This window comes from Aspergillus melleus (assembly GCF_016097325.1).
Source record: "Aspergillus melleus strain CBS 546.65 chromosome Unknown contig3, whole genome shotgun sequence".
NCBI lineage: Eukaryota > Fungi > Ascomycota > Eurotiomycetes > Eurotiales > Aspergillaceae > Aspergillus > Aspergillus melleus.
Genome location: NW_025763372.1, coordinates 18,226 through 42,487, shown reverse-complemented (window position 1 = coordinate 42,487; position 24,262 = coordinate 18,226). Strand labels below are relative to the sequence as shown.

The following is a 24,262-nucleotide window of genomic DNA, read 5'->3' as shown; positions in this document are numbered from 1 at the left end:
CGCCCCTTCTCTTTATAACACCCGAACAGAAATCAGTCCGTCGAAGCCATAGGAAACGACAAGTAAAACACAAGAAAGTAAGCCAAACAACCTCCCAGGTGGAATCGACGCAAAGGAAACACATAATCTTTTGAAGCAGCAAACCTTCCAACTTTTTATCTCGCACAAAGCAAGGACAACAATGGTATATCGCGGATCTGGATCTTGGTTTTCACACGTCTTCTTTTTGTTTCTTTTTCTTTTATGGTTTTCTCTTCGCGTGGTCAAACCAAAATCCTTCCGGAAAACGATGAACTTTTGGGCGAAAACGACAAGTGCCTCTCCACGGGTCAACGCGCGGTGACGGGGAATATTATAGAGGAAACAAGCAACAGCGACTAGACGAGGGTAAGGGCCAGCCGTCTACTAAAAAACCGTCGATGGGAAGCGAAACCGGGACTAGTATGTCCGACCGCTGTAGGTGGACCGACTGGAACGTCGACTGACCTGATCCGATCGGCGATCCGTGCGAGCGCGTCGAGAACTCTCGAGTTCTCGGCGGGCGACGCTGCCGGTATAGTCCGATCCACCAGTCAGATACTTTTGCGGTCGCTTCCCTTCGATGTTCAGTTCGACGGCACCCGTGTCCCCGGTCCGAACGCTGATCCTCTTCCCACCCACCGACTCCTGCGTGAAGCTCATCGTGACGCCGTTCATAGTCATGACGATATTGTTGTCATCCTCGGGCTTGTTGGTGCCCACGCCGCTGCCGTTCTGCGTGCGGGCGTCGCTGCCCCGGCTGCTGTTGGAGCGGCTTTTCTGGCTGCCGCTGTCGCTCTCGGCGCGCTGCGAGGACGCCTTGGCCCGCAGCAGGTCGGCCGTCAGCGGCATCGGGCCCGACTTGCCAGACCGCGAGGCCTGGTATTCCTCGGCCTCGCGCTGCTTCTCCTCGACGTCGTCGCCGCCCTCATCGTTGTAGTAGACCGTGGGTCGGCGGCGGCGCGAGTTCTCCACGGCAATCCGGGCCGGACGCGCGCTGTCATGGTAGGAGGTGGAGCGGCGAGCGTCCCGAATGCCGCGGCTGCGCTCGGGCATCACCGTCTCCCGCGACGAGCGCCGGTAGCCGTATTCAGGCAAGGCATCTCGGATCTCCGACATATCCATCGACCGTGACGGGCGACGCTCCGCGGTGATGGCGGTCGTGGTGGCCGATTTGCGCGGCAGATCCGGGCGCTTCTGGATGATATGGGGCGTGGCCTTGTGCTTGAGTGGTGGCGGCGGCATGCGGTAGTAATCCTCGTCGCGCTCGTGGGACGAATGGGAGGGGAGGCGCGGTCGGGACTCGCGGCTGGGGACGTGCTCGACGGGTTCGTCCTCGTCGTAGGCCGAGGCATGGTCGTAGTCCACCACGGGGGTTCCGTACGTGGACGACCGGCGGCCGCGAGCGTGCTCCCGCGTGCGGGACAGCGACCGTTCCTGGTGATGGTGCTCGGACGGGGCGTAATCCGGCACGGGGAAGTAGGGCGACTGCTGCGAGTAGTACGAGGAGGCATACGGCGGAGCGTTGGCGTAGGCCGACGAGGACAAGGGCGGGCCGTGGTCCGGGCGCCCCAGGTGGCCCGAGTTATACATCATGCCGGGCATCATGCCGTGGAAACTCATGGGTCGACTGGTGGCATGGTAGGTGTCCGACCGACCGCTGCGGCCGTGCGATCGACTGCTGCTGTGGGAGGCGACGTGGACGTCAGAGCCGACCGAGGGCGGGTACCGCGGCGTCTGCGGCGAGGGCGGAGGGAAGTCGTGCACGGAAGGGGTCGAGGGCTGGGACATGTAGTAGGCGGGATAGTCCATGGCGGATCGCGGTTCGGCGGGAGTCGAGGCGTGATACAAGCCTTGATCACACTCCCAGCAGGTCCCCGGATAGTGCCTTAGATGAGCGCTCTCGCGTCTGCTGCGAGACCGCGAGGGAGACCGCTGCATGGGAGGCGGCGGGGGATGATGGCTGACGCCGGGCGGATAGGCACCAACCTGCATCTTCTCCTCCCGCGCCGGGCGAGCGACTCGTTCCCTGGGACGTTCTTTGCGATGGGAGCGAACACGATCGAGATCGGATCTCTTGAGCGAGGTGTCGACCTTAAGAGGCACAGGACTTTTCCGGCCCGACGGGCCAGATTGGGTGCTGTTGACGGTAGCGGCGGTACGACTGGAATAACCGGAATCACTGGCAACGTCGACCAGGGGCTCCGATGACGATCTCAAGTCGGATTTGGAGCGTTTGGCGGCGAGGTTGGCGACTTGACGAGAACCGGGAAGAATGACATGGGCGTCTTCGTCGTACTCCTCGCAAAAGGCGGCATGAGGGACTTTGCCGGACATGATATCTGAAGGGCGGCCAAGGCCCAGGTTGGGTCCCTAAGAGGGGAAAGGCCAAAGGGGGAGGGGGAAAAGAGGAAAAAAAAAAAAAAAGGTGGATGACGTGAAACGTGGTGGTCCAACAGGCTTCGATGCTTGCCGGACTACAGCAGCCACTGCTGCTGCTCATCCGATGAGTCAAACAATCTGCGGGTTTTTCTTTTTTTTTTTCTTTATTCGTTTTCTTTTTCTGTTTTTGCTTTTTCGCTTCTTGTCTTTTCTGTTGTTTTCCGTTCAGTTTTAGAAATAAAAAGAGTGAAATCTCTTATTGTGTTGTCGGAACGGTTCGTTCGCCCTCGTCCCCCCCCGTCGCTGTTCGGCCCACTCTCCACGGTCGACTCAGAATCTCAGAGACCAAAACCCGGACGGAGTGCAGATCCAGTGGGCGATAGTTCGATGACGGCGCGTCTAGATCGCTGTATGTCAGCGACGGACGATGGATGCAAAGTGGCAGTCGTCGTCTACGGTCTGCAATGTCTCCATCGAAAACAGTGGTGGCCACGGTGGGTTGAGACTGGAGACTGGAGAGTGGAGGGCAGGGAGTGGTTTAGGCCAGCGCGCGTGGGTCGGCGGAGTCGCGGGAAATAAAAAAGATAAATCGAGTAAATCCAAATCAAATCAAATCAGACCCCAGAAGGGGTGGGGGAGGAGAGGTGGGCAAGGCGAAAGAAGACAAGAGAGACAAGAGAGAAGGGAGAGGGAGAGAGGAGAGACGAAAGGAATGAGAGACAGGAGAAGCGGCGTGTGAGCTGCAGCAATTTGCCTGTCTGGCAGTCGATGACTGGAGGGTTTTTTAGGCGGGCAGAGACTAAGAAACCTGCAAGTTCGCCAGGCGTGTAACCGACGATGGTTGGTGAACGATCGATCCCCTTTGCGCCTGACGAAGGGCACCGGCGAAGGTGGGGTTGGCTGTGGGGGGGAGGGAGAAAGGATATCTAGGAAAGGGCGAAAGGAAAAAAAAAAGGAACGAATGGTAGATAAATGTCAGATCAGAGATGCGATGGAAGAAGAGAGAAGAGAGAAAAAGGAGGAAGAAGGAGGAGGAGAAGAGATCAACTTCCGAGGGGCAAGAAAAAGGGACGGAGGAGCACTTTTGTCTTTTTCCTTTTCTCTCTCTCTCTGCTCTCTCTTTTATTCTTTTTACCGGAGAGAATCCATCGGAATTAAACCGTCAAAACCGGAAGGAGAACTCAATCAATACTACTTCCAAGCCCCTCCCTGGATGAATCTCTGGAAGCCGATGCCTGATCGCCCGCTAAATTCTCTCGTCGCGGCTTTCGATTTTTATCTTTGGCAATTTATTTCCTGTGATAACGCTGGATTTCCCCCGAGATCCCTCACTCTTTCTTTCTCTCGCCTTCTTTCCGTTCCTCCTCTTTCTCCCCTGATCATCCCAGTTTTCTTCTGAACGTCGACATCTGATATACTTCGTGATGCCAACTCCGGTTGGGAACGGGCTCAACCGTGGAACGGCGACTCCACCCGCATCTCTATTAAGATAACCCTAAAGGTCTTCATCTTAGATGACTTCTTCTACCCAACTGGGGCCTCTTTCCACCGCACTCTGTGGTATACAAACGAGGGACCTCAAACAGAGATCAGGATCGTCCTCCACCGAAGAGGGACGAAAGGGGGGAAAAGTGGCGGCCCAAACGTGCGCAAGGGATGCTCTTCTGGCTGCCGTTGCGGCCCAATCACGGCCTCCACTCGGCCCTGCAGAGAAAAATCTCGCAACTGGAGGGGCAGTTTTGTTTTTTTTTTTTTTTTTTTTTTTTTTTTTTTTTTTTTAATTTGATTTTTTTTTCTCGCATTTTTTAATCGATCATCTTCCCTGTTTGTCGGGTGAAATGCTAAAGATCTAGGTACAGGACGGAGAAGTCGGCAGATATCAACTTCTACTATTTAACTACCACCAGGTGGGCTCTCCGTAGTCGCACCAACTCTTATCACCACGAACCTCACCTCACCTTGTCTTGGTCCAGTGTCAACCCGAATTGTTCCTCGGGGAACAAATTTTCTAAACAGATTATAACAATTTTCCTAAAATTGAATAAACTTGACACCCCACTTACCCTCCCGGTCTAGCTTCCTGATGCTATCGCGACAGACCGGATCCTCTGGGACGCCGCCTGTGGAGCGCCGGTGAATGAACGGCGTAGAAAATCCAATCGAAGCACGCTAGAAAATTCACACCCGACCAGCCTTCCCCCCATGGCTGATTAGATTGCATCCTCGTCCCTCTGGCCGGGATGCGCAAGTCGGCTATGCCGGACATCTGCTGGGGATGCGTCGTGATTCATCCATCCGAGCCGCGCTGCCAGGGGATGCTCGTCTTCGTGACGAGGGACGGCATTCGTATTGTGGATTGTGGAGGAAGGGCGGCCCTTCATCTGCTCCGTGTCTCTCGTTATTGATGCCGTCGGGCACTGACGAGCAGGGTCATGGACCACGATGGAAACCGGGGGAATCGAGCAGTCTATCGCCATTCGGGAAATGAGTCATATGATGGGATGGTTAATGCCCTGGCAGTACTCCGTACGGAGTAGGATCCCCTGTGATCTCAATCCTAATAACAATGGCTCGCGCCATCCAGGCCTGCGTGAAGGAGGCTGGTGCCGCTAACGGCCTGTAATTTCTTGCAATTCAGCCGACCTGCACGGCATTCTCAGCTGGAGCGGAGTATATCTATCATCTACCAGGTCTCCATCTATCCGGCGGCATGGGTCGAAAGATCGATGGATACCGTAGAAGACTAGAATCCGTCCTCTCTCGTCGAGTCCCAAGGCCAACCGTTAGGCCGAAACATGCATTGATCCTTTAGACTTGCATTTAAGTTTGCTCGCAATTGAAACCAACCTCCCTATTTTTAGCGTGCCTTCTCTTGGTCTTGGTGGCTTTGCATTCATACCTAAGTTGGATGTCTCGGTCTCCGGGTCTGACAGCGTTTTCCTGTCCAGGAATTCCAGTCATTGGCAACCCCAACTTGTCGCACTCCTGGTGCTGAATGCTAGAAGACTGTCGCTGTACTCCGGAGTAAACTATGCATTTCGCCATGCAGTCCGTTGCGTCCGGACTGTCCCCACTTTGATACAAGGGGATCAAGCTAAGTCTCCTGCTCCGTGCAGATCAGAATCACGTCCATGCAGTTACGCACCACCCAACCAGTCACACCGGCTCCGATGACCTCATAAGCCCTAACGCTGACTGTCGCCGTTGCAGCAAACTGCCGGATAAATTGAGGTCACCGATATGTCAATCGGTGGCCATGTTCCCTGTTTGGCCAAGAATATATCAAACGATGAATCTACATCGATGTCGCTATAGACACGGGAAAGCCTGGAGCCACGCCGAATCACCTTGACCACTTAGACTCGTCATACTTGACTCTTTTGGTCTTTTGCATTTTGCCGTCCTGCGCTGCCCGGTGTCGGCTAGTCGTGGACGCCTGATTTCCTACCAGGACCCCCGGTCCACGGAGCAAGACGGGTTTTGTCCCGGGGAAATGGACAACGCAGTTCGCGATGCTTTGTGTCAGGCTTTCCCCCCGCCCATTGCCCCTCAGCCATGAAAGACATGTGCCTTATCTTGTGTCTATCTCATCCTGTCACATGAAACCAGTCACAGCCTTTGATTGGAACTGATATCTAGTGCTGTTCTGTCGTACTAGTCAGCGTGTGACATGAGGAGAGAGGTCCTGAAGATTGAGCCGCTAGCCACTCAATTCTTTTGGTGTCTGGATCCAAACAAACTTTTGTCCAGATGCCGCTGTTTCTGGGATCGATTCGCGTCAGCGGATGGCGAGTCATCGTCGTGTTCGCTTTCCTGCCCAATCTATAACGGCCGCGGAGACTGCCGGAGCGAAGATTACTGCAGCTGGAGGTGAAAATGTGTCCACACTCTGAACATAGTCTAGCTTCTAAGACCGCTGTAAAGGGATTGCTTTAGAATCGTAACCGAGTCCTGATTGATTGGTATTGAATGCGATTGCGCACCGACTTCTATTCAATCAGTACTGGCATCCGCTCTGGCATCCGGAGAGTGCAAATTCTAAGGGATCCTGTAATTACTGATACCAAGGGACTTGGTTTGACTGGGAAGATTATTTAGCACTTTTCTGGGTTATCATGGTCGTCCTTGAATGCTAATTGTGTGAGAGTCGTTGCGAAAAAGCGTAGGGAATCCAATCCGGGAAGATATAGGTGAATCATGACGAGAGCTTATAGTTCAGAGCCCAAGCTACAAGACTTGTAGTGCACACCACAACCACCGCTGTATTCGACCAAGTTACGGACTACTCTCCATAAAATGTCTTCAATGCTATCTTTAATCCGATCTGCATAATTTTCAATATCCGAGGCGATCGAGGCAGAAACATGCAGCCTGAGCATGACGGCCGATAAGATAGCGCTGACTCAGCGAGTTGCCTGGCAACGCAGGCCGCCCAAACAACGGCGTCATCCCATCCCCAGCCTCTCCATTTCCTCCAACCACCACATTTTCGGGCGGCAACCTGGTCCTGCTCGACTCAATTTCCAACTTCTTTGCGGTTTGCCTCAGTCTGGACTTGACGTTATTCAGGATTGACCGACATTGCAACTCACAGTTCACAATTTAGACCTCCTGCCCCGTCCGCTTATCGACCATCTCTATAGTCCGGTCGAGTGGATCACACATACCAAGATTCGCATTGCTGCCAGCTACTTGAAGAGGTAAGTCACCCATCCCACATTCTGTCACGACATGGAATGTCAATCCCCGCATTCAATCACTAATCTCTGCTCAGAGTTTCGTCTCGAGCTGCATGCTCTTGACAGCTCTAGAACGACGATTCTCCAACGATGCCCGCCATCAAGCGAGTCGGGAATTTCCCCGACATTCCTGAGAGACCCGTTCTCGATGACAATGATGTCGTGGGCAATATCCAGCCCGTCGCCGCCTCAGGATCAGAGCATCTACACACCTTCGCCGCCCGAGACGATTCGAACGACCACTATGCTCCCGGCCAAGGCACCGTCGACCCCAACCACATCAATATGCAAGGACTGTTCGCTCTGTTTGCCATTCTGGGAGCCGCGTTTGTCATTGCCGGCATCTGGTTCTTTTTCTGGGCCAAAAATGGGGGTTTCCAATGGCGGCAGGGCGACTGGGAGGAGTACAAGTCCACCGTGCTACGACGCAAAGGACCCGACGGACAAACCCTCAGTAATGCAACCAAGAGTACCAAGCTAGGAGGCGGCAGTATCGTTGGCAAAGGCTACAGTGACGATGGATACACCGCTACTGAAAGCGGGATGGGATACACCGACACGGCAACCACGATTACCGAGAAGGACCAGCCCAAGAAGAAGCGCAGGTTCCGTGAGACCGCCAAGCAGAAGCTCCTACGGCGGCACAAAGATGAGAACTGGGAGGGCGAAGCGGACGAGGACGTGCTGGCGTACCGAAAGGAAAAGCCCGCGCGAGTGGGCGGCATCAACCGCGACGCCGAAGGCACCTACCATGGCAGTGACTACGACCTGTCCAACCCGCCCAGCCACTACCAGCAGAGCGAGATGAGTCAAGTGCGCGACTACGCCTACGAGCCGAGCCGCCAGAAACCCAGCCGTCGGGACTTCTCGTTCACCCCGGGCACCGAGGAAGCGCTCTCCCAGCCGCCCACCGAAGACCGTCGACTCCGCGACCCGTCCACGCGCCGCCACAACCGTCGTCGGGACCGCCGGCACCAGCCTCCTCCAACCTCGTCGTCGCGCCAGAGCAGCCCGCGTAAACGCGAGCGACGATCGATGCCGGGCCACTACACCGAGCCGCTGGACTTCTCGTCGGCGCCGTCCCGCTCGGAATACCAGTATTCGAACGTCGAGACGGAAGATTCTGGCACGAAAAGCTACCATCACCCGATTCCCGGACTGAGCAAGGGCTATCGTCGAAACGGCGGTCGCGGTCGTCGCCGAGACAGTCTTAGTGACAGCGACGGCGACGAGACTCGGTATTCCTAAACCGACAGAGAATGCAACAATACGCCTAGAAGGCCACTTCGAGAATGTAAATAATACACGGAAACTACAAACGGAACGGCTGGGATAGGATGGAACATTAAATTGCTCAACGGAGTATGATAACGGACACTGACTTACGACCCGGGATGGATAATGGGATGCAATGAACGAATTGGCCTTGGTTTTCTTTCTTTCTTCTTTCTTAGTGCCATGATGTTATCCACCCTCATGTATTAGGACTTCATAGCTTAACGACAATGATAGGATCTTTCCGACATCGGTTCTTCAATTCTCTAACAATTTAGAGTGGAACGTGCGATACTGAGGCTTAGACTATGAGGAGAAGCATGGGTTTAAGGATATGCTTACAGCAATTTAGTAACCACACCCCAAAGCCATGTGTTCCGGAGTATGGATAGGCAGTCTTGCTCTTCGTTCCCAGGGATTTAACATATCAAAGTTGCAACAGGATCAATGAGAAGAAGCTAACAATAATGCGCCAAGCCAGTCTAGGTATAGTGCAGAAAAGAATACGTGAGTCCAAAACAGTTAACTTTAGAGGAAAAAAAGCGACAACCCAGAAAAGACCTGATGCAACAATGCAATGCAATGGAATGCTGCGCTCGTTCGAACCTAAGACGCCGTGAAATACTAGGTTTTATCAGCGATTGCGAAACGACGTGGAATACGAATGTCGAAGCTTGTGAGCGACTGAGACTTTGCGAAGAAGCGGTACGGAGCGGCTTTTTGAAAATACCGGTTTGCTTTTCTTCTCTGGGGATAAGACGGACTCGGTGGTCGGGATTTGTTCTTCATTCAGTGGGAGAGTACTGGGAGGTCGTGAGGAGAGGCCCGCATCGTCACTGAACCACTCCCTAAGAGCCCAGCGACTGATGCTGGTGTCGTCGAAGCCTCGGTCCCATAGGGGTTGGAGTTCGGGACGCGATTTCAGCCGGTGAATTTCAACGGATGAGCTGCGGAGTTGGTGTAGAAGCCACTTGTTGATAAACATGGTAGGATGGAGCTGGGCCGCTGTCTGAGGTTCGAAGAAGAAAGAGGAGCCTTCATCGACGGAGAGCTTGAGAGGATCATCGCTTAGCCTGGCGGAACTTTCGGAGTCTAAGGGGTACAGGAACCCCAAGCTTTCCGTGCGATCGTCGGTTAACAGACCATTTTCCTCGCAGATGGAGCGAAGTTGATTGACGTCCAACTGTGCATGACTGAGCTCGTACCACATCTTCCTCCTTTCTTCGTCGTAGGTGCGGAGAAATTCCAAAGATTCGTCATCAAGAGGCAGATGAAGGGGGCTCCGCTGTTTATGTTTATCCATGATGGCGAGCCATTGAGAGTCCAGATCCATGAGATGTTCGTGAAGTAGACGAACATCCCCCATACGCGAGAGATAATCGACCATACTCTGAGGGTGGTTCTGGGCGGTAGTGGCCATAGAGGAAGCGCCATCACTGTCGTCGGGAGAAGCATCTTCCAAGGTATGTTTGATAGAGTCCAGGGAGGTGCGCATTGGGCTCTTGTATGATAGGCTAGCGAACCTTTTCATGGACTTGCCAAGCCTGTATTCTTGTTGCTCCAGCTCGTCTTCAGCGTCGTGGTAACTGTATTCCAGCTGTACGTACGCCTCGGTGGTCAGCTGCAAGACTTCGTAATCTTGGACCAGAGACTTAGAAAGGTCCTGCTGGGCAAACAGAGCGTTGAGTTTCTTCATCAAGGCCGTCCGTAGAATTGATTCCTCCTCCCGTTTGTATTTCAGGGCTTGTCGGAGCTCGCGTACTTGCGACCGCTTCGCCGAGACGGTCTGTTGCTCTTCAATCAGATGTTGGTTGGCAAGAACCAATTTGACAAGGCGCGCCGAATCTAAGGCTTCGCTTGAATCGCCCAGGAAAGAGGAGAGAATGTCATCAATCCGAGTCTGCGGACGCTTAGAATGCTCTGGGGATGGGGGGTCGGCACTGACATCCTTACTGTGACCAGGATGGCACGCATCCGACGACGGCAATTGATTCGACCGGTTGAGACTGGGATGCGCAACAGCTTCCTGGACCTCGGTCGCCTGGACACCGGACGACGAACCTCTTATGGTGGTTGGAGGACTGGACGCTATCCCGCACATTCCCAGGCCCAGGTCTAGGTCGGCGAGAATGTCGGGGGACGGCAGTGGAAGGTACGGCGACGTCGTCGCGCTGCCATTGTCCAGTTTCTCCATGTCAGGCGGATCAATCAATTCATCGGCTGTCTTCCCCTGACACATCGTCGTGGGAGAAATGTAAGCATCAGAAGGGATCAATTCCCCGGGGAATGGGCGACGCGGACGGGGGAAAGGGGTAAGCATGAGGCATATGGTATCAACAAACAATAACAATAAAATTACCCGTTGTTGTGGAGAGGACCTGGTCCAGTTCCTCGGATCCAGGGCCTTGAAAGCCATTTCCCCAAACCTCAGCATCTTTCCACGCGATGCCCATCGCGGGGGGAAGCCACGGTCGAGCAGCCCAACGCGCGGAGTTACTCTGGCGTATGCCAACGTTGCTGAGGTGCGCTGACGAGATCAGTCCTGAGAAGACGAGGGAGAGGAAATGGGGAAAAGAGAAAGAAAAAGAAAAAGAAAGGGTGGATGACAGGCTGGAGACGTCTGTTAGTCGCACTGGACATCGGCAGTTATCTTCCGTTCTTAATTCATTGATAAACCAAATTAGACCTTTGAGGAACTCGACAGCGTGGGAGACAGAGGGCTTAATCTTTCTTCCTTTCTTTCTTTCTTTCTTCCTCTCTCCATCCTTCGGGGCTTGACACGTCGCATGGACGGGTCTGATAGGTACAGTACTTTGGGCTCAGGCTGGAGAATCACCTTTCTGTGTAACGTCTCTCCTTGTCCTCATTTCACATGGACAGATGGACTGTCGGAGTAACAGTCGGTTCAAGATCCATTCCTGCTGATCCGGTCGGGGAAAGCCTGCCTTGGACTAATCTAAACGCCGGACTTGTTGGACCAACCAATTCGACAGGGTGGAGAGCGTGATGGATGGTCGGGGAAGCCAGAAAACGAGAAAGTGACCGTCTGACTGGCCACTCCTCCACCCCCCTTTCTTCGTGCGATGCTCGTTCGAGAGGGGCAAATCCGACAGGGATCAGCAATCAAGCCATCGTCGAGCCGACCCTCGTACCCGGATGGCGGTTGGGCCGAGCGTCAGCTGCGTGGACCATCTGCGAGTCAGCGTTCGACAACACAAACCAACGAGGGAAATGACGAGGTGGATAAGAGCAGAAGAGCCTCATCCTCTCCCCCCTCCAAAGCGCAGGCAAGAGATGGCGGACTCGCTCGTCCACGTCGGTCCGGCTTTAAGAATCCCTCCTCCCAGTTCAACGGGACAGACCCCGACCATGCGACGACCCAACAACGCTGGATGAGGCAGAGGAAATGCCGCCATCATGAGCGCCAACTACAACGTCAATAGCCAGCGGGTGACCCGTCGCATGTCCGGTAAGGGAATCCCATCCCGACAGCTACCTAACGAGAGGCACTGACGACTCTAGGAACCCAACAAGGTGACCCGCGCAGAACGGGCAACGATGCAAGCTTCGTGGCATCTGGCGCAACAGATCCGACCAGGTAGGACACAGAATCCCTTCGTTGCGGCCCTCTTATTTGCTTACCTCCTCCAAGCCTAGTCCCTCGGTCGCATACAGCGCCAGGATCGTCGTACGGAGGTAGTTCGACGGCCTACGGAGACCGGTCCAGGGCTATCTATCAGCACAACGTCTCCCCTTACTCCAACCAGCCGCGCAATCTAACGCCGTCTTCTCTACATCAGTCGCCGCCCCGATCCGCTTCCTTGTATGTCAAAAAGATGCGCAAGATTGCTATCCAAGCTTTACCCAGAAAGGCCTCGCACTGATTCGTATATCAATCTTACAGGAGCCATGACCAGGGGAACTATACTCTCAGGTCCAATCAGCTTACTGGCCCCGGTCAGTCTGGCTATCCCGGCGAACTTCCAAACTCATACGCACAGCAGCCGGTTTCCAATACCGCCCCGGGGACTGGTCATGGATATCATTCTCCTCCTTTCTCGCGGCCACCGGGGAGCGATGATATCACGGATTGCATGGGGAGCTTGACGACAAGTCCAACCGGGGCCCAATGGCCGATCACCTCTACCCCCGGCCTTCACGGTCATGCTGCGGGAATCTCTCATGTAGGTCGCTCGGGTCATCCCACGGTCAAAGATACCTCTAATGAAATGGCTTGATCCAGTCCGTTCAACCCATATCCCCGGGGAGCAATCTGTCCCAGAATGTGATCTCGGGAACCAGCAGTACCCATAACACTACACTGGATCCGCGTACGTGCTCGCTGCCTCGGTCTTGGTTTAGAACAAAGTTACCCTGACAGTGTCTAGGCTACACGGTGCAAAAGAACCCCAAGAGTTTCTTTAGGGTCGGACGGGTAGGTGTCTCTATTGCAAACCACTGTCTGTTTGTACTGTAATACCTGGCTCACTGTCTGCCTAGGTTTTTGCGATTCTTTGGCACGAAAATGAGGGCTCGAGCGGCCGAGGTACGCAAAGCTATATAAGCGAAGGCCCCGTGTATATAGGCCGATTCAACGAGCCGGTTCACAGCGGGATCCGGCGCATGGTAGTCGTGAAGGCATTGGATCAGTGCGCTTGGTGCTTGTGAGTCGCTCAGATATTTTTGTCGGGTATCGGTATATCGGCGTCGTGGTATGCTAATCATCTTTACCATAGCCCCGTGAGCACATACAGTCGCAAGGGTGTCGCGAAAACAGGAGTGGACCCATCCAAGCATGCCATTATTCATATGCAAGGCACCGAGCCCCAGCTTGGGCCCGGCGAGCCTCATATGACGAAGGATCCGTTGGAGGTCCACCCGGCTTCGCCCGATCAGAAACTGGATCATATGTCCCGGTTGAATTTTGGAAAGATTTATACGGTCGAACACAATGTGAAAGTGTTACCAGTTGGTAAAATCACCGAGCGATCAATGCCGCGCTTCCAGAACTATGCGACACGCGAATTCAATGCCATGTCATGATGTGAAATTGGCCTACAGTTTCCGACAGACCGTCGTGTGCTTTCTGGTCCAACGATATTGTGTTTGATTCTCACTTCGTTTATGATCTTTGTCTTGGATTTCTGGCACTTGAGCCTTCCTGACGTTTCGTTAACCCACCATACGTTTCTCAAGGCAAACCGGTTAGTTGTCTTGGTCTTCTGATGCATACATATATTTATAAACGACCCCCGGATATCTGTCTGCAGCGTTCTACCTATGTTACTATTGGTTACTTGCGCTCTTGTTCCTTTTTTGCGCTTGGTCGCTTGAGCTCTTGTTTGCCAACATGCGTTTTCATTATTCTATACGATGAATGAGTCTTAGGAACAATCTCCGCTTGTTTATAACTACCTTCCCTACATGGGGATACCGTAGTTATGTTCCTGATTCCTCAGGCAGCCGCCCCCGTAGATAAGCCGATAAGAACCGCTCGGTGGAGCCGCCCCAAATACTGCCGCGGAAAGTCTTCACCGCCCGACAGATTTTCAGACCCGGAGGAAAACTTTCTAGCGGCGTCAAACTCTCCAGCTCCTCTAAATCACCCACGCACTCCTCCCCATTCCCTTTCGACCATCAATCATGAAGCGGAAGCTTGATGCCAACGATGTTCCCTCCCCGGAAGCGGTCGAGGAGAAGAAAACCAAGGATTTGCCCGACGCCGACTTTGAAAGTCTCAATCTGGATCCCCGACTGCGCCAAGCCCTGATCAAAGAGAAATTCACCAAACCGACGCTGGTTCAGGCCAAGGCAATCCCTCTGGCTCTCGAAGGGAAGGATATTCTGGGTATGTGACAGACTACCTGGACGTCGTGACCGGGAACCGGTAAAGCTAACGAAAACAGCTCGCGCAAAGACGGGCTCCGGTAAGACTGCGGCCTACGTGCTTCCGATCCTGCAGACCATTCTTCAGAAAAAGACGGTTCGTGCTTCTCTGTCGCGTCCATGTTCACATCTATTGTTGCGGTTGGATAACTCATGTTTACTTGCTAGGCCGATCCGTCTCTCAAAGCCACCACCGGTCTCATCCTCGTCCCTACACGAGAGCTGGCGGACCAAGTCCAGAAAGTCATTGCCTCGTTCGCTGCGTTCTGCGGAAGAGATGTTCGGTCCGTAAATCTGACGCAAAAGGTGTCGGATGCGGTCCAACGTACGATGCTGGCCGACTACCCGGATCTGGTGGTCTCGACGCCGTCTCGCATTATCGCCAACCTCGGCAACTCCGCGCTCTCCCTCGAAAGCCTGACACACCTTGTGATAGATGAGGCAGACCTGGTACTTTCGTACGGATACGATGAGGATATTAACAGTCTGGCCAAAGCGGTCCCTCGCGGGGTGCAGACATTCCTGATGAGTGCTACGCTGACCTCGGAGGTGGACACTCTAAAGGGCTTGTTCTGTCGAAGCCCCGTGGTCCTGAAGCTGGAGGACAAGGACGATCAAGGTGCCGGTGTTAGCCAATTTGTCGTTAAGTGAGTGAATCACCCGGAATCTTAAGTGGACTGGGGGTCTTGTGACTGATGGCTAATCTTCCGTGTTAGATGTGCGGAAGACGAAAAGTTCCTTCTTACATACGTCATCTTCAAGTTGCAGTTGATCAAGGGCAAGGTGATCATGTTTGTTGGAGATGTGGACCGTTGCTATCGTCTCAAACTCTTCCTCGAGCAGTTCGGCCTGAAGAGTTGCGTGCTCAACTCAGAGCTACCCATCAACTCTCGGATACACGTCGTTCAAGAATTCAACAAGGGTGTTTACGACATTATCATCGCCGCCGACGAGCAGGAGGTCATGGGAGTCCGAAAGTCTTCAAAGAAAGCCAAGGAAGGGGACGAGGCGGCGGGCTCCAGTGACGAGGACGAAGAGGAGACTACCAAGTCCCGTTCTGACAAGCGCAAGAAGTTGACCGGCAAAGAGAAGGACTACGGCATCTCCCGAGGAATTGATTTTCAAAACGTCGCATGTGTGCTGAACTTCGATCTTCCCACCACTTCCAAATCATACACCCACCGCATTGGCCGTACCGGAAGAGCCGGCAAAGCGGGCATGGCCCTGTCGTTCGTGGTTCCCTCGGATCAGTACGGCAAACACAAGCCCACGAGCATTTCGTCCGCAAAGCACGACGAGACCGTTCTAGCTAAGATTGTGAAGCGGCAGGCCAAACTCGGGCACGAGGTAAAACCGTACCACTTCGAAATGTCCCAGGTGGATGCATTTAGATACCGTATGACCGACGCACTGCGCGCCATCACCCGTCTCGCGGTGCAGGAAGCTCGTGCGCGGGAGATCCGCCAGGAGCTGATCAAGAGCGAGAAGCTGAAGCGCCATTTTGAGGAGAACCCCGAAGAGCTGCGCCAGCTGCGCCACGACGACGAAGTGCGCTCCGCTCGCGTGCAGCCACACTTGAAGCATATCCCTGATTACCTGATGCCTTCCAAGGGTCGAAAGGGAATTTCGAGTGAGAACGTGGGCTACGTGTCGTTCAAGAAAACCAGCGACAACCGGATCCGCAACGCCAGGGAGAAAAATCGGGGCAAGGGCAAAGGCAACAAGGGCCGGAATTACGCCGGCGTGAAGAAGAGGGTGGACCCGCTGAAGACGTTCAACCGCGGGAAAAAGTGAATTTATTGATTGGATAAAGGCGTTCCTAATGTTTTGTATCGAGCTACCCTTCAGTCCTAGGTCAATCTTGTAGATATTTTCGATGGCATTCTATCCCAACTTCCACGTCTAGCTCCGGGTGACCTGACTGGCCGGTTCTTGAAAGTACAGCCTCGATTGTAGCCCGACACTAGCCCGCTTAACATGACTACTACTAACTGCGGCCCTCGTATTAGGTAGAGTAAAGCATAAGGTCGAAAAGACGGTGATTCATTGGATATATGCGAAGCCTCCGATCTAGGAGGTCAAAATGGCAGCCGGTCATTAGGCATCATATCATCATGTTTCATTAACAGGCCACCCTGAAGTAGGCCCAATCTTCGTTCCTCAGTCAGGCTAACAGTAGTTGGCGCTAAAACAATAGTCCGACGCAATGACCGCAATGACCGTCGCCTGTGATGGGACAACGTTAGGACATTTGGACTCGCAGGGACGGACGAGCTACTCACCAGTGAAATGTCTACCTCTGGCATGATATCAATATCCATGATGGGTCGCCAGCCTCTTCTCGACTCCGGCATTAAAGCCAGGGTCCGATTGTGCGGAATACTCTCTCGGATCTCAGCAATCTTGCGATCCCCGTCCACGACGTCAAAGGTCTTCAAGACATTCCCGTGCTTCTCGATCTCCAAGTTGACCTTCTTATCCTCAGCGCCCTTGCACTCGAAGGCGGCGAAGTTCTCGAACGCGAGATCAAAGTTTCCGAACTGGGTGGCCGAAAAGGACCTCCGGGGCACGGCGCTGGCAATGGTTGCCTTCTTGCTCCCGGGCAGGCAGACGTTCCACGCCTGCCGAAAGGAAATCTTGCGATGGAGCTCGAAGAGCGGAAGTCCGGAGGCGTCGCGGAACTCTCGGCAGGGCCGATTGCTGAACTTGCGACCGGTGACGGTGAACTGGGGGATCCCGTCGAGGTCGGCGATGCTGTAGGAGATCTCGGAACTGGAGTCGCCCACGGGTCTGAGCACGAGGGTAGTCTTGCGGTCGGTGATGTATTCCCTCCGGATGGCGACAGGCCGGTCGGGCGCTTTCAAGGCGCGCCGGATGCGTGAGTTACGGCGGAGTTTCGTCGTAGTAGTGGTCGTGGACATGACTCTTCCCTCTTCACTCTGCGAAGAATGTGGCGTGATGTGGTCTGGGGAAGCAGGGGAATCGGGACAGCAGATGATAAGCACCGTTGAACCGCGAGAGACTGCGGGGGAGAGAGAAGTGGCGTGCTTATAAACGGCCGGAGAGGGGGCGAGGTTCTAGAGACGGGGCTAAGTCAATCGGTCATTAGCTTGTTGGACTGGAAGGAGGATAGGATGTAAACAAATGCCTCCTGCTCGGTGTCAGTCGGTGTCTACGGACGTAGGTACCTTGATTTCTCCCGCCGGATTGATTGGCGCAACGCCCGTTGACCCACGATGATTTCATCGCTGATTGCCCAAGGCGCGGGACGATTGGTATCTAAGGCTCACCCCGGCATGTCCAGCATGGCTTGGAGAGGCCGGGCCCACATAGTGAGTGCAAAGCGATGAGTGTCGGAGGTGTTCCTAAAAATATGTCTACTCTGAGTAGTTGGTGCTGGCTGGCCTTGTTGCTTTTTAAGATGTGCGCGTTCCTGAGGGAATGTGTCTGCCTAGAGCTGAGAGGAAAGTCCTGGCTCGAGAGTGAAAGCTGGATGACCCTGGGGAAGATAAGATTACCCTGGCATCTTGCCAGGCACGAAGCACAGAGGAGAAACTCGGTATCTATATTCTACAGAGTAGATCTACTCCGATCGTATCTTCCTACTGGGAAGGGGGAAAGAGGAGAGAGAAAAGCAAGGCCAGCCTCGACGGCGCTAGTCCCGGGATGGCTTAGGGTCAATCCCCGGCGCCACTTCCGACTCGCCTGGGAGCCGCTTCCGATTCCGGATAATTGTTGACTCTGCAATTTGCACCTGTAGTAGAGGTGGCGGGCGACCCATTCAAGATGATAAACGACGTTCGTGGGATCTCAGGGATCTGGCAATATAGGTAGGGCTACGACCTGACCTACACATCAGTACAGACTACTCAGTAGTCCGGTGTCGGTTTCCCTCCGGAAGCCATCGCCAAGCTGCAGGGTGGTAATCCTGTAAATGAAGTGTAACTTGCGGCTGTACAACGCACCGCCTGGCGAGGGCAACCCGACCGAAACCTCGAGCCCGATAGTTGGCGGGAGCCCCTTTAACCTCCCGGAACCAAGTTTTCCTTATTGTGAACTCCCCCGTTCAGGTGGAAAGCGAAGATCCAAGTGGGGGGAACTGCCAAGCCATTTCTCTCCCTTATTAAGCACAACAAAGCCAACCTTTTTTTCCCCTTGTCGGCACGCGCGAGAACCTTTAAGAGTCCTCGTACAATGCAAACATGAAAAAAGGGCGGCAATGTATGCCCCTTCGGCGCTGGCGGATGCTTATCCTAGCCCCACTCATTCTGTTCGTGCTGTACTCCCTCCTTCCCTATGACCATGCCTTGCGGCTGTCCGTCCGCTTCAACCTGAACGCTGTTGCCGCCGCTCTACCCACGCCATTCCCGAACCGCTGGTGGCTCACCGAGAAGAATGTCGCCTTCCCGGTAAGCCTACGCGACGAGGTCGCCCTGGTGATCAAGTCCGGCTATGGGACCAAAGATCGCATCGCGCCGTGGCTGCAAGCGCACGAGGCGGCGGAGTTTGACAACCTGTTGCTCGTCGGAGATTTTTCCACGCCGCCGGGACGCCCCTATGACTATCATGGCCACCCAGTTCCGGTGCACGACGTCGTCGCCCAAATGCTGCAGAACGGATCGCTGCCCGCTCATTTGGTGCATCCCCGGCTTTTGAAGTATTCGAATCTGACCGCAGCCATCGCCAGCGGAGATGACGAGAGCGCGCGTGACCTCTCGAGGTCTTTCGGATGGGAACTCGATGCTTTGAAGGTATGGCTGCCTGTTATGTTATCTTACTGTAAACTTTTGCTTTCTGCTCTCGCTTTCCACCGGACTGGTGATTGTGGTGTTTCATCCAGGGAACTAACCGTCGATAGTTCATCGCTGGCCTGGAGCTATGCTATCAGCGAATGCCAGACAAGAAGTGGTACGTTGTGGCGGACGACGATACCTATCTTGTGCAGCCATCGGTGCAGCGTGTGCTCGAGCACTTGGACCCGACCGTGCCTTACTACGTCGGAAACGCGGTAGGAGACTACAAAGCCCGTTTCGCGCACGGAGGATCATCCCTGATCCTTTCTCAAGCGACCATGCGCACCCTCTTCGCCAATCCCGCCGCCGTGTGGGCCGCGCATATGGAGGCGCTCGAAGAAAAATGGGGCGACAAGCTTGTCGCTACAGTGTTGATCAAGATTGGAATCTACCTCGACGAACGGCATTCCATTTTCTTCAACGGAGAGCAACCCCCTGTCACGAAAATCTCGGCGGAGCGATTCTGCGCCCCGATTGCCTCCTTCCACGGATTGGCAGCTGGATCGGACATGCTCAGCGTTGGAGAGACGTTTCAACGCTTCGCCGAGCCCGTTCTGTGGATTGACCTATGGGATCTGTATCGTGCGCCGTCCTTCAATTCGCCCGTTCTGGTGACCGGACATGCAAATTGGGATTACGTGGGACGCTTGGATGGGCACACGATCAGCATCAGCGATGTGATCTCGGCCGGCAACTGCCGCCGGATCTGCCAAGGTCGCTCAAGCTTCTGTCTGGCTTGGACGTGGGATTCACGGCAGCAGGCCTGTCATCTGAGTCCGTGGATGATCGTAGGCGAGATGGCCCAGGGCAGAACCTCGGGGATCAACGTGCCTCGCGCCAAAAGCCTTGCTGCGGAGTGTCGCTGATCGGGACCAGGGAGTTCGGGCGTTATAGAGATTGTTTAGCATACTTGAACGATGTATCCGCATAGAAATATGATACCCTAATCGCACCCACCGACGTCAGGATGCACAGATGGCACTTCCACGGCAGTAGCAATAGGACACGCCGTTGAGGGAGCGGCAAAACAAGCAAGGAATGAGTAAATTGCAATCAGACCTGAGGAGGGGGCAACACAATATAAGTACATATTAAGTGCTGACCGGGGAAGAGGCCAGGCTATGCCTGCCACGGACTTCATAACCGGGCGTTATGTGCACAAAAAAACACGCCAGGCACAACATGCCTCAGGAATCCACCGTCGCCCGGCCAGGCACGGGCTCCCCACGTGACGCCGGCTCTTGCGCGTCGCCTTTGGGGCTGCGGATTCGGCATGTTTCAAGTCTACATTCTTCCTTCTTCTACTCCATCCTATTTATTCGGCCGTTTATCCCCCTGCGATGCCTCTCCTGCAGTGTGTACTTCGGTAGCCCTTTCAACCTTCTTGGCTCCTCGCCCTACGAATCTATCGAGACTCCTTGTTCCGCCAAGGAGTCCTTCATCTCCAGTTCTCGACCGATGACTGGCGAAAGCATCCACTTCCTCGGCCCACTTTAGCTTATTTGGCCCCCCTCAAGTGGCCCCCAGTACCCTGGCCCTGTCGCCCAATAAGGCCCTGATCGTCCACTCCAGGGCTCACCTGTCCGTCTTGGTACGTAAGCCCTTCCTGCGGTCTTGTTTTTTCTTCCCTTCTCTGTCGCTTACATCCGCCCTTGAGGTTATGGTAGCATCGCTGACTCGGCGCTCTCCCAACAAATATCCAGGCGGAGGACTTCTCATTCGCTTGGTTGCACGTGGTACCCCGTCGACACGAGACGCAGCATCGGGGCTCAATCATCCAGGTCAAGGTCTGAACGCTATGGCCCGCCCACCATGATGTCGTGTGGGGAGCGTCGGTCCCGAAATAGGCAGTGCTTGACAGACCCTTCTACGGGGCAGGACGATCACTGTTATAATCGGCCACCTCTCTCCCTCCCTAGCCTTTCCCTTCTTAACTAACTCTTTGGAACCGCATTTTGCAAACGTGCCTTGAATCAGCGAACGAACCCCATCTCCAGACAGCTTGCAACTGCGTCACCAACTTTTGTGCCAGTATTTTCTGCCGCACGTGGACGATGAAATGCGCTGCTTTTGTTGACTAAATCTCGTTACGCTCTGGTTGAAGGGGCTTTTGATCGCATCTTTTTCTCAATCCGTCTTCCCCGGTTTAGTCATCTCCCTCTTTGGTGGACTTCATCCATACCTTGTTGGCCATGTTGTGGTCTAAAGGGCGCCTGCCCAACCCGGGGACTGTCCTCGTCCCTTCCCATTCATATGCTCGTCGCATGCTGTTGACCTTTGCACTGGTCTACTCTTTCCTTATCCTGCTTACCCGATGGCACACTTTCCGTGACCCAACATCGGCTTTCTTCGACCCTTCTACCGGGTACCTGCCCGCCTATTCGACGGTGCGATTCCAGCAGGCTGATCGCTACATCGAAGATGCCAACCTGGGCGCCGCTTACACGCAATGGAGGGCTTCAGAAAACCCTCGCATGTGTCTGGGCGTCGCCTCGATTGCTCGAAAAGGCGCTCAGTACCTCAGGGGCTCAGTGGGCTCAATGCTGGAAGGTTTGAGCGAGGCCGAGCGCGCAAACATGCATTTGATTCTTTTCATCGCACATACCAATGCATCGGAACATCCTGCATATTCCGAGCCATGGCTCCACAACGTGGCCGATCAAGTCCTGCTGTACAACGAAACGGATGTTGACATCGACCACATTCACGACCTCGAGACAGATTCGGCCAAGTTCTTCGCTCGAGAAAAGGCCTTGTTTGACTACACGTATTTGCTTAAGGCATGCCAGGCGGCCAATACTTCCATCGTCGCTATGGTGGAAGATGATGTTCTAGCTCTGGATGGATGGTTCCATCGGACGCTGCTCGCCGTCGATGCGGCAGATCAAATGACGCTCGACAAGGGCGCGTCTAAGTGTGAGTCTAGCGAAGGCCTACCTACCAAGGCCACGGAACATGAAGGCTAACACGATCAGGGCTCTACCTGCGTCTCTTCTACACCGAACAACTACTCGGCTGGAATTCCGAGGAATGGCCGGCCTACCTCTTCGGCTCCATCGTCACCGTCGGCTTCGTCATTTGCGCCCTACTGGGAATGCGTCGCTACCAGCCTAGAACACGCCCAATGCTTCCCGACGATACGATCTTGCTTCTCAGCTTCGTATGCACCCCGCTGCTTATCGGACTCTACTTTGCTGCCGGAAGAGTGACCATGCGCCCCATCTCACCGGGAGTGCATGAGATGTCTCGATTTGGATGCTGCTCACAAGGCTTTGTGTTCCCGCAATCGCGAGTACCCGATCTCATCCATCTCTACGAGGAGAAGAAGGCCGGGTATGTTGACATGCTCACGGAAGACTTTGCTAATGCCAATAACGAGATTCGATATGCGATCACCCCGAGCGTCCTGCAGCATGTAGGGCGGAAGAGTTCTAAGGAAGCGGATTGGAACAATACAAAGCCCAAACAAGGTATTACGGATCTATGGAACTTTGCCTACGAATTGAATGATCCCACGTCTTTGAGCCAGGAACACGATGCCTTCCGGGAGCCCCTATAGAACCGATACCCATCACAACGGCGGCTTTGATCAAACGTGCCCCCCCCGGGCTCTCCTGTTTTTTTACCATTCATTTCAATCTTCCAGTTCACTGAATTACAGTTGAAATAGGCAATATATAGCGTAATGAATCTGAACGATGCGAACTGACCTTACTACCAATATGATCGGCCGTTGATTCCTTTATGGTCCAATGTTGTCCAGCTCATGCACCTCGCCGAGGGCATGGCGTCTCATTCTGCTCTAAAACAGGAGAAAAGGAAAGGCAGAAGAGAGTGAAAAGAAACCTAAGCTGATGAAACGCTAGTGACTCAAGCGACCATTTGAACCGAATCATACATCCTTGTCAGCCTCAGGTACTGTACGTCGGTCTCGTGGCGAAGATGGGAATCCGCGCGAAGATGTTTCTCGGTACGCGGCCAGTGTGGTGACCAACCTCACACGAGGCGCTACTGGTAGGATCTGCTGCGGTGCTAATCAAGGATCGACCAAACTCGCAACCTCCTTTCTTCGCACTTCGCTCATGGTACGTGTAGAGTTCAATACCCGTTCATATGTTTCAAAAAGTAGATACGCTCTAACACTTTCTAATCCTGGACAATGGTGTGGTGCAGGGAACCGGGCTGGGGACTGAATGCGCCGAGAAAGGCCCACTAGGGAGCAAAGTGGCAAATTGTAGGTGGAGGGTAATTGTGCCCTACTAAAGCGCATTTAGAATAGCAACGTACCGAGTCGAGCAGAGCGAATCCAAGTTGAGGTGTGATTTGAGTCACTGACTGGAGCAGCGGCTCGTTCGAGTAAACCGCTATGGGTGGCAGGACAGCATGGTGGCACGCTGAGGTTGACATGTATCAGATGCCAATCAAATTCTGACAGCTGTTCCGACGGAAGACCATGAGTTTCGGCTTCTGGTTACCGGTCTCGGTGACCATAATATTGAGGAGATGTCACACAGACCAACTGATGCTGGAGGGCTGCATGCCGTCTTGCAGTGGTGGAAACATTTCCTCATTCAGATCTCTCGGAGACAAGGCTTGTATATACTGAGCAAGATCGCCTGAAAGACAAGTTGGCCATTCTGATGCTTCAGGCCCGCAGGGGCGGTAGTACCTTGTGTGCCCAGATCGGTATATGGCTAAACGGACAGCATTTGGCGTTATTCCTGGACCAGCTTGACGCAACAACAGACCCAGCCTCATTCCCTCGGGCAGACATCAGTACACCAGCCCGGGGGGGTTATGGATGTGCCAGCGTGGCTGCCCCAACGTCGTCCAGGATCTTTCACTGGACCGATGTATGTGTGGACCCTGTACGGCTTTCTTTGTTTGATCAAGTAGTGAACTGGGGCTCGCGGAAGTCACTGTCACTAGGGCTTACGCCCGACCAGGATTAAACAACATTACAGAAGTACCATCCTTGCAGTGTTCCATGGACCTTTTGCGTCTGCGCCCCGAAACGCTAGATATCACTCCTCAGGCCCACCGCCCCTGGGGCATTCAAACACGAATTCTAAGCACTTATGTCCTGATCCCCCTGACGGTACCCCTCTCCTTTTTTACTCCAATTCCCGAGTTTTCTCTTTCTCCCTGCCCACTTCCGTCCATCTTGCT

The 24,262-nt window shown here is 54.0% G+C and overlaps 8 protein-coding genes across 8 annotated transcripts; 5 read left to right on the top strand and 3 right to left on the bottom strand.

Moving 5' to 3' along the window:
* Positions 1–438: 438 nt before the first annotated feature.
* On the bottom strand, positions 439–2,426 carry LDX57_005012 (uncharacterized protein; the record flags this gene model as incomplete). The annotated part of the gene is made up of 1 exon (XM_046086691.1): positions 439–2,426. The coding sequence occupies exon 1, from the start codon at positions 2,353–2,355 to the stop codon at positions 439–441; it is 1,917 nt and encodes a 638-aa protein (XP_045942656.1). The 5' UTR covers positions 2,356–2,426.
* Positions 2,427–7,229: 4,803 nt separating this feature from the next.
* On the top strand, positions 7,230–8,387 carry LDX57_005011 (uncharacterized protein; the record flags this gene model as incomplete). Its single annotated transcript, XM_046086690.1, has 1 exon — positions 7,230–8,387. One exon carries the CDS (start codon positions 7,230–7,232, stop codon positions 8,385–8,387), a length of 1,158 nt encoding a protein of 385 aa, XP_045942655.1.
* A 661-nt stretch (positions 8,388–9,048) lies between these two features.
* LDX57_005010 (uncharacterized protein) lies at positions 9,049–10,653 on the bottom strand (the record flags this gene model as incomplete). The annotated part of the gene is made up of 1 exon (XM_046086689.1): positions 9,049–10,653. One exon carries the CDS (start codon positions 10,651–10,653, stop codon positions 9,049–9,051), a length of 1,605 nt encoding a protein of 534 aa, XP_045942654.1.
* A 1,178-nt stretch (positions 10,654–11,831) lies between these two features.
* On the top strand, positions 11,832–13,457 carry LDX57_005009 (uncharacterized protein; the record flags this gene model as incomplete). Its single annotated transcript, XM_046086688.1, has 8 exons — positions 11,832–11,883; positions 11,937–12,012; positions 12,067–12,237; positions 12,319–12,598; positions 12,658–12,745; positions 12,803–12,849; positions 12,915–13,078; positions 13,151–13,457. 8 exons carry the CDS (start codon positions 11,832–11,834, stop codon positions 13,455–13,457), a joined length of 1,185 nt encoding a protein of 394 aa, XP_045942653.1.
* A 600-nt stretch (positions 13,458–14,057) lies between these two features.
* On the top strand, positions 14,058–16,094 carry dbp9 (ATP-dependent DNA/RNA helicase; the record flags this gene model as incomplete). Its single annotated transcript, XM_046086687.1, has 4 exons — positions 14,058–14,262; positions 14,321–14,397; positions 14,469–14,947; positions 15,017–16,094. 4 exons carry the CDS (start codon positions 14,058–14,060, stop codon positions 16,092–16,094), a joined length of 1,839 nt encoding a protein of 612 aa, XP_045942652.1.
* A 375-nt stretch (positions 16,095–16,469) lies between these two features.
* LDX57_005007 (uncharacterized protein) lies at positions 16,470–17,221 on the bottom strand (the record flags this gene model as incomplete). Its single annotated transcript, XM_046086686.1, has 2 exons — positions 16,470–16,526; positions 16,583–17,221. The coding sequence occupies 2 exons, from the start codon at positions 17,219–17,221 to the stop codon at positions 16,470–16,472; spliced, it is 696 nt and encodes a 231-aa protein (XP_045942651.1).
* A 1,970-nt stretch (positions 17,222–19,191) lies between these two features.
* LDX57_005006 (uncharacterized protein) lies at positions 19,192–19,959 on the top strand (the record flags this gene model as incomplete). Its single annotated transcript, XM_046086685.1, has 1 exon — positions 19,192–19,959. One exon carries the CDS (start codon positions 19,192–19,194, stop codon positions 19,957–19,959), a length of 768 nt encoding a protein of 255 aa, XP_045942650.1.
* A 1,326-nt stretch (positions 19,960–21,285) lies between these two features.
* LDX57_005005 (uncharacterized protein) lies at positions 21,286–22,652 on the top strand (the record flags this gene model as incomplete). The annotated part of the gene is made up of 2 exons (XM_046086684.1): positions 21,286–22,009; positions 22,069–22,652. The coding sequence occupies 2 exons, from the start codon at positions 21,286–21,288 to the stop codon at positions 22,650–22,652; spliced, it is 1,308 nt and encodes a 435-aa protein (XP_045942649.1).
* Between the last annotated feature and the right edge of the window lie 1,610 nt (positions 22,653–24,262).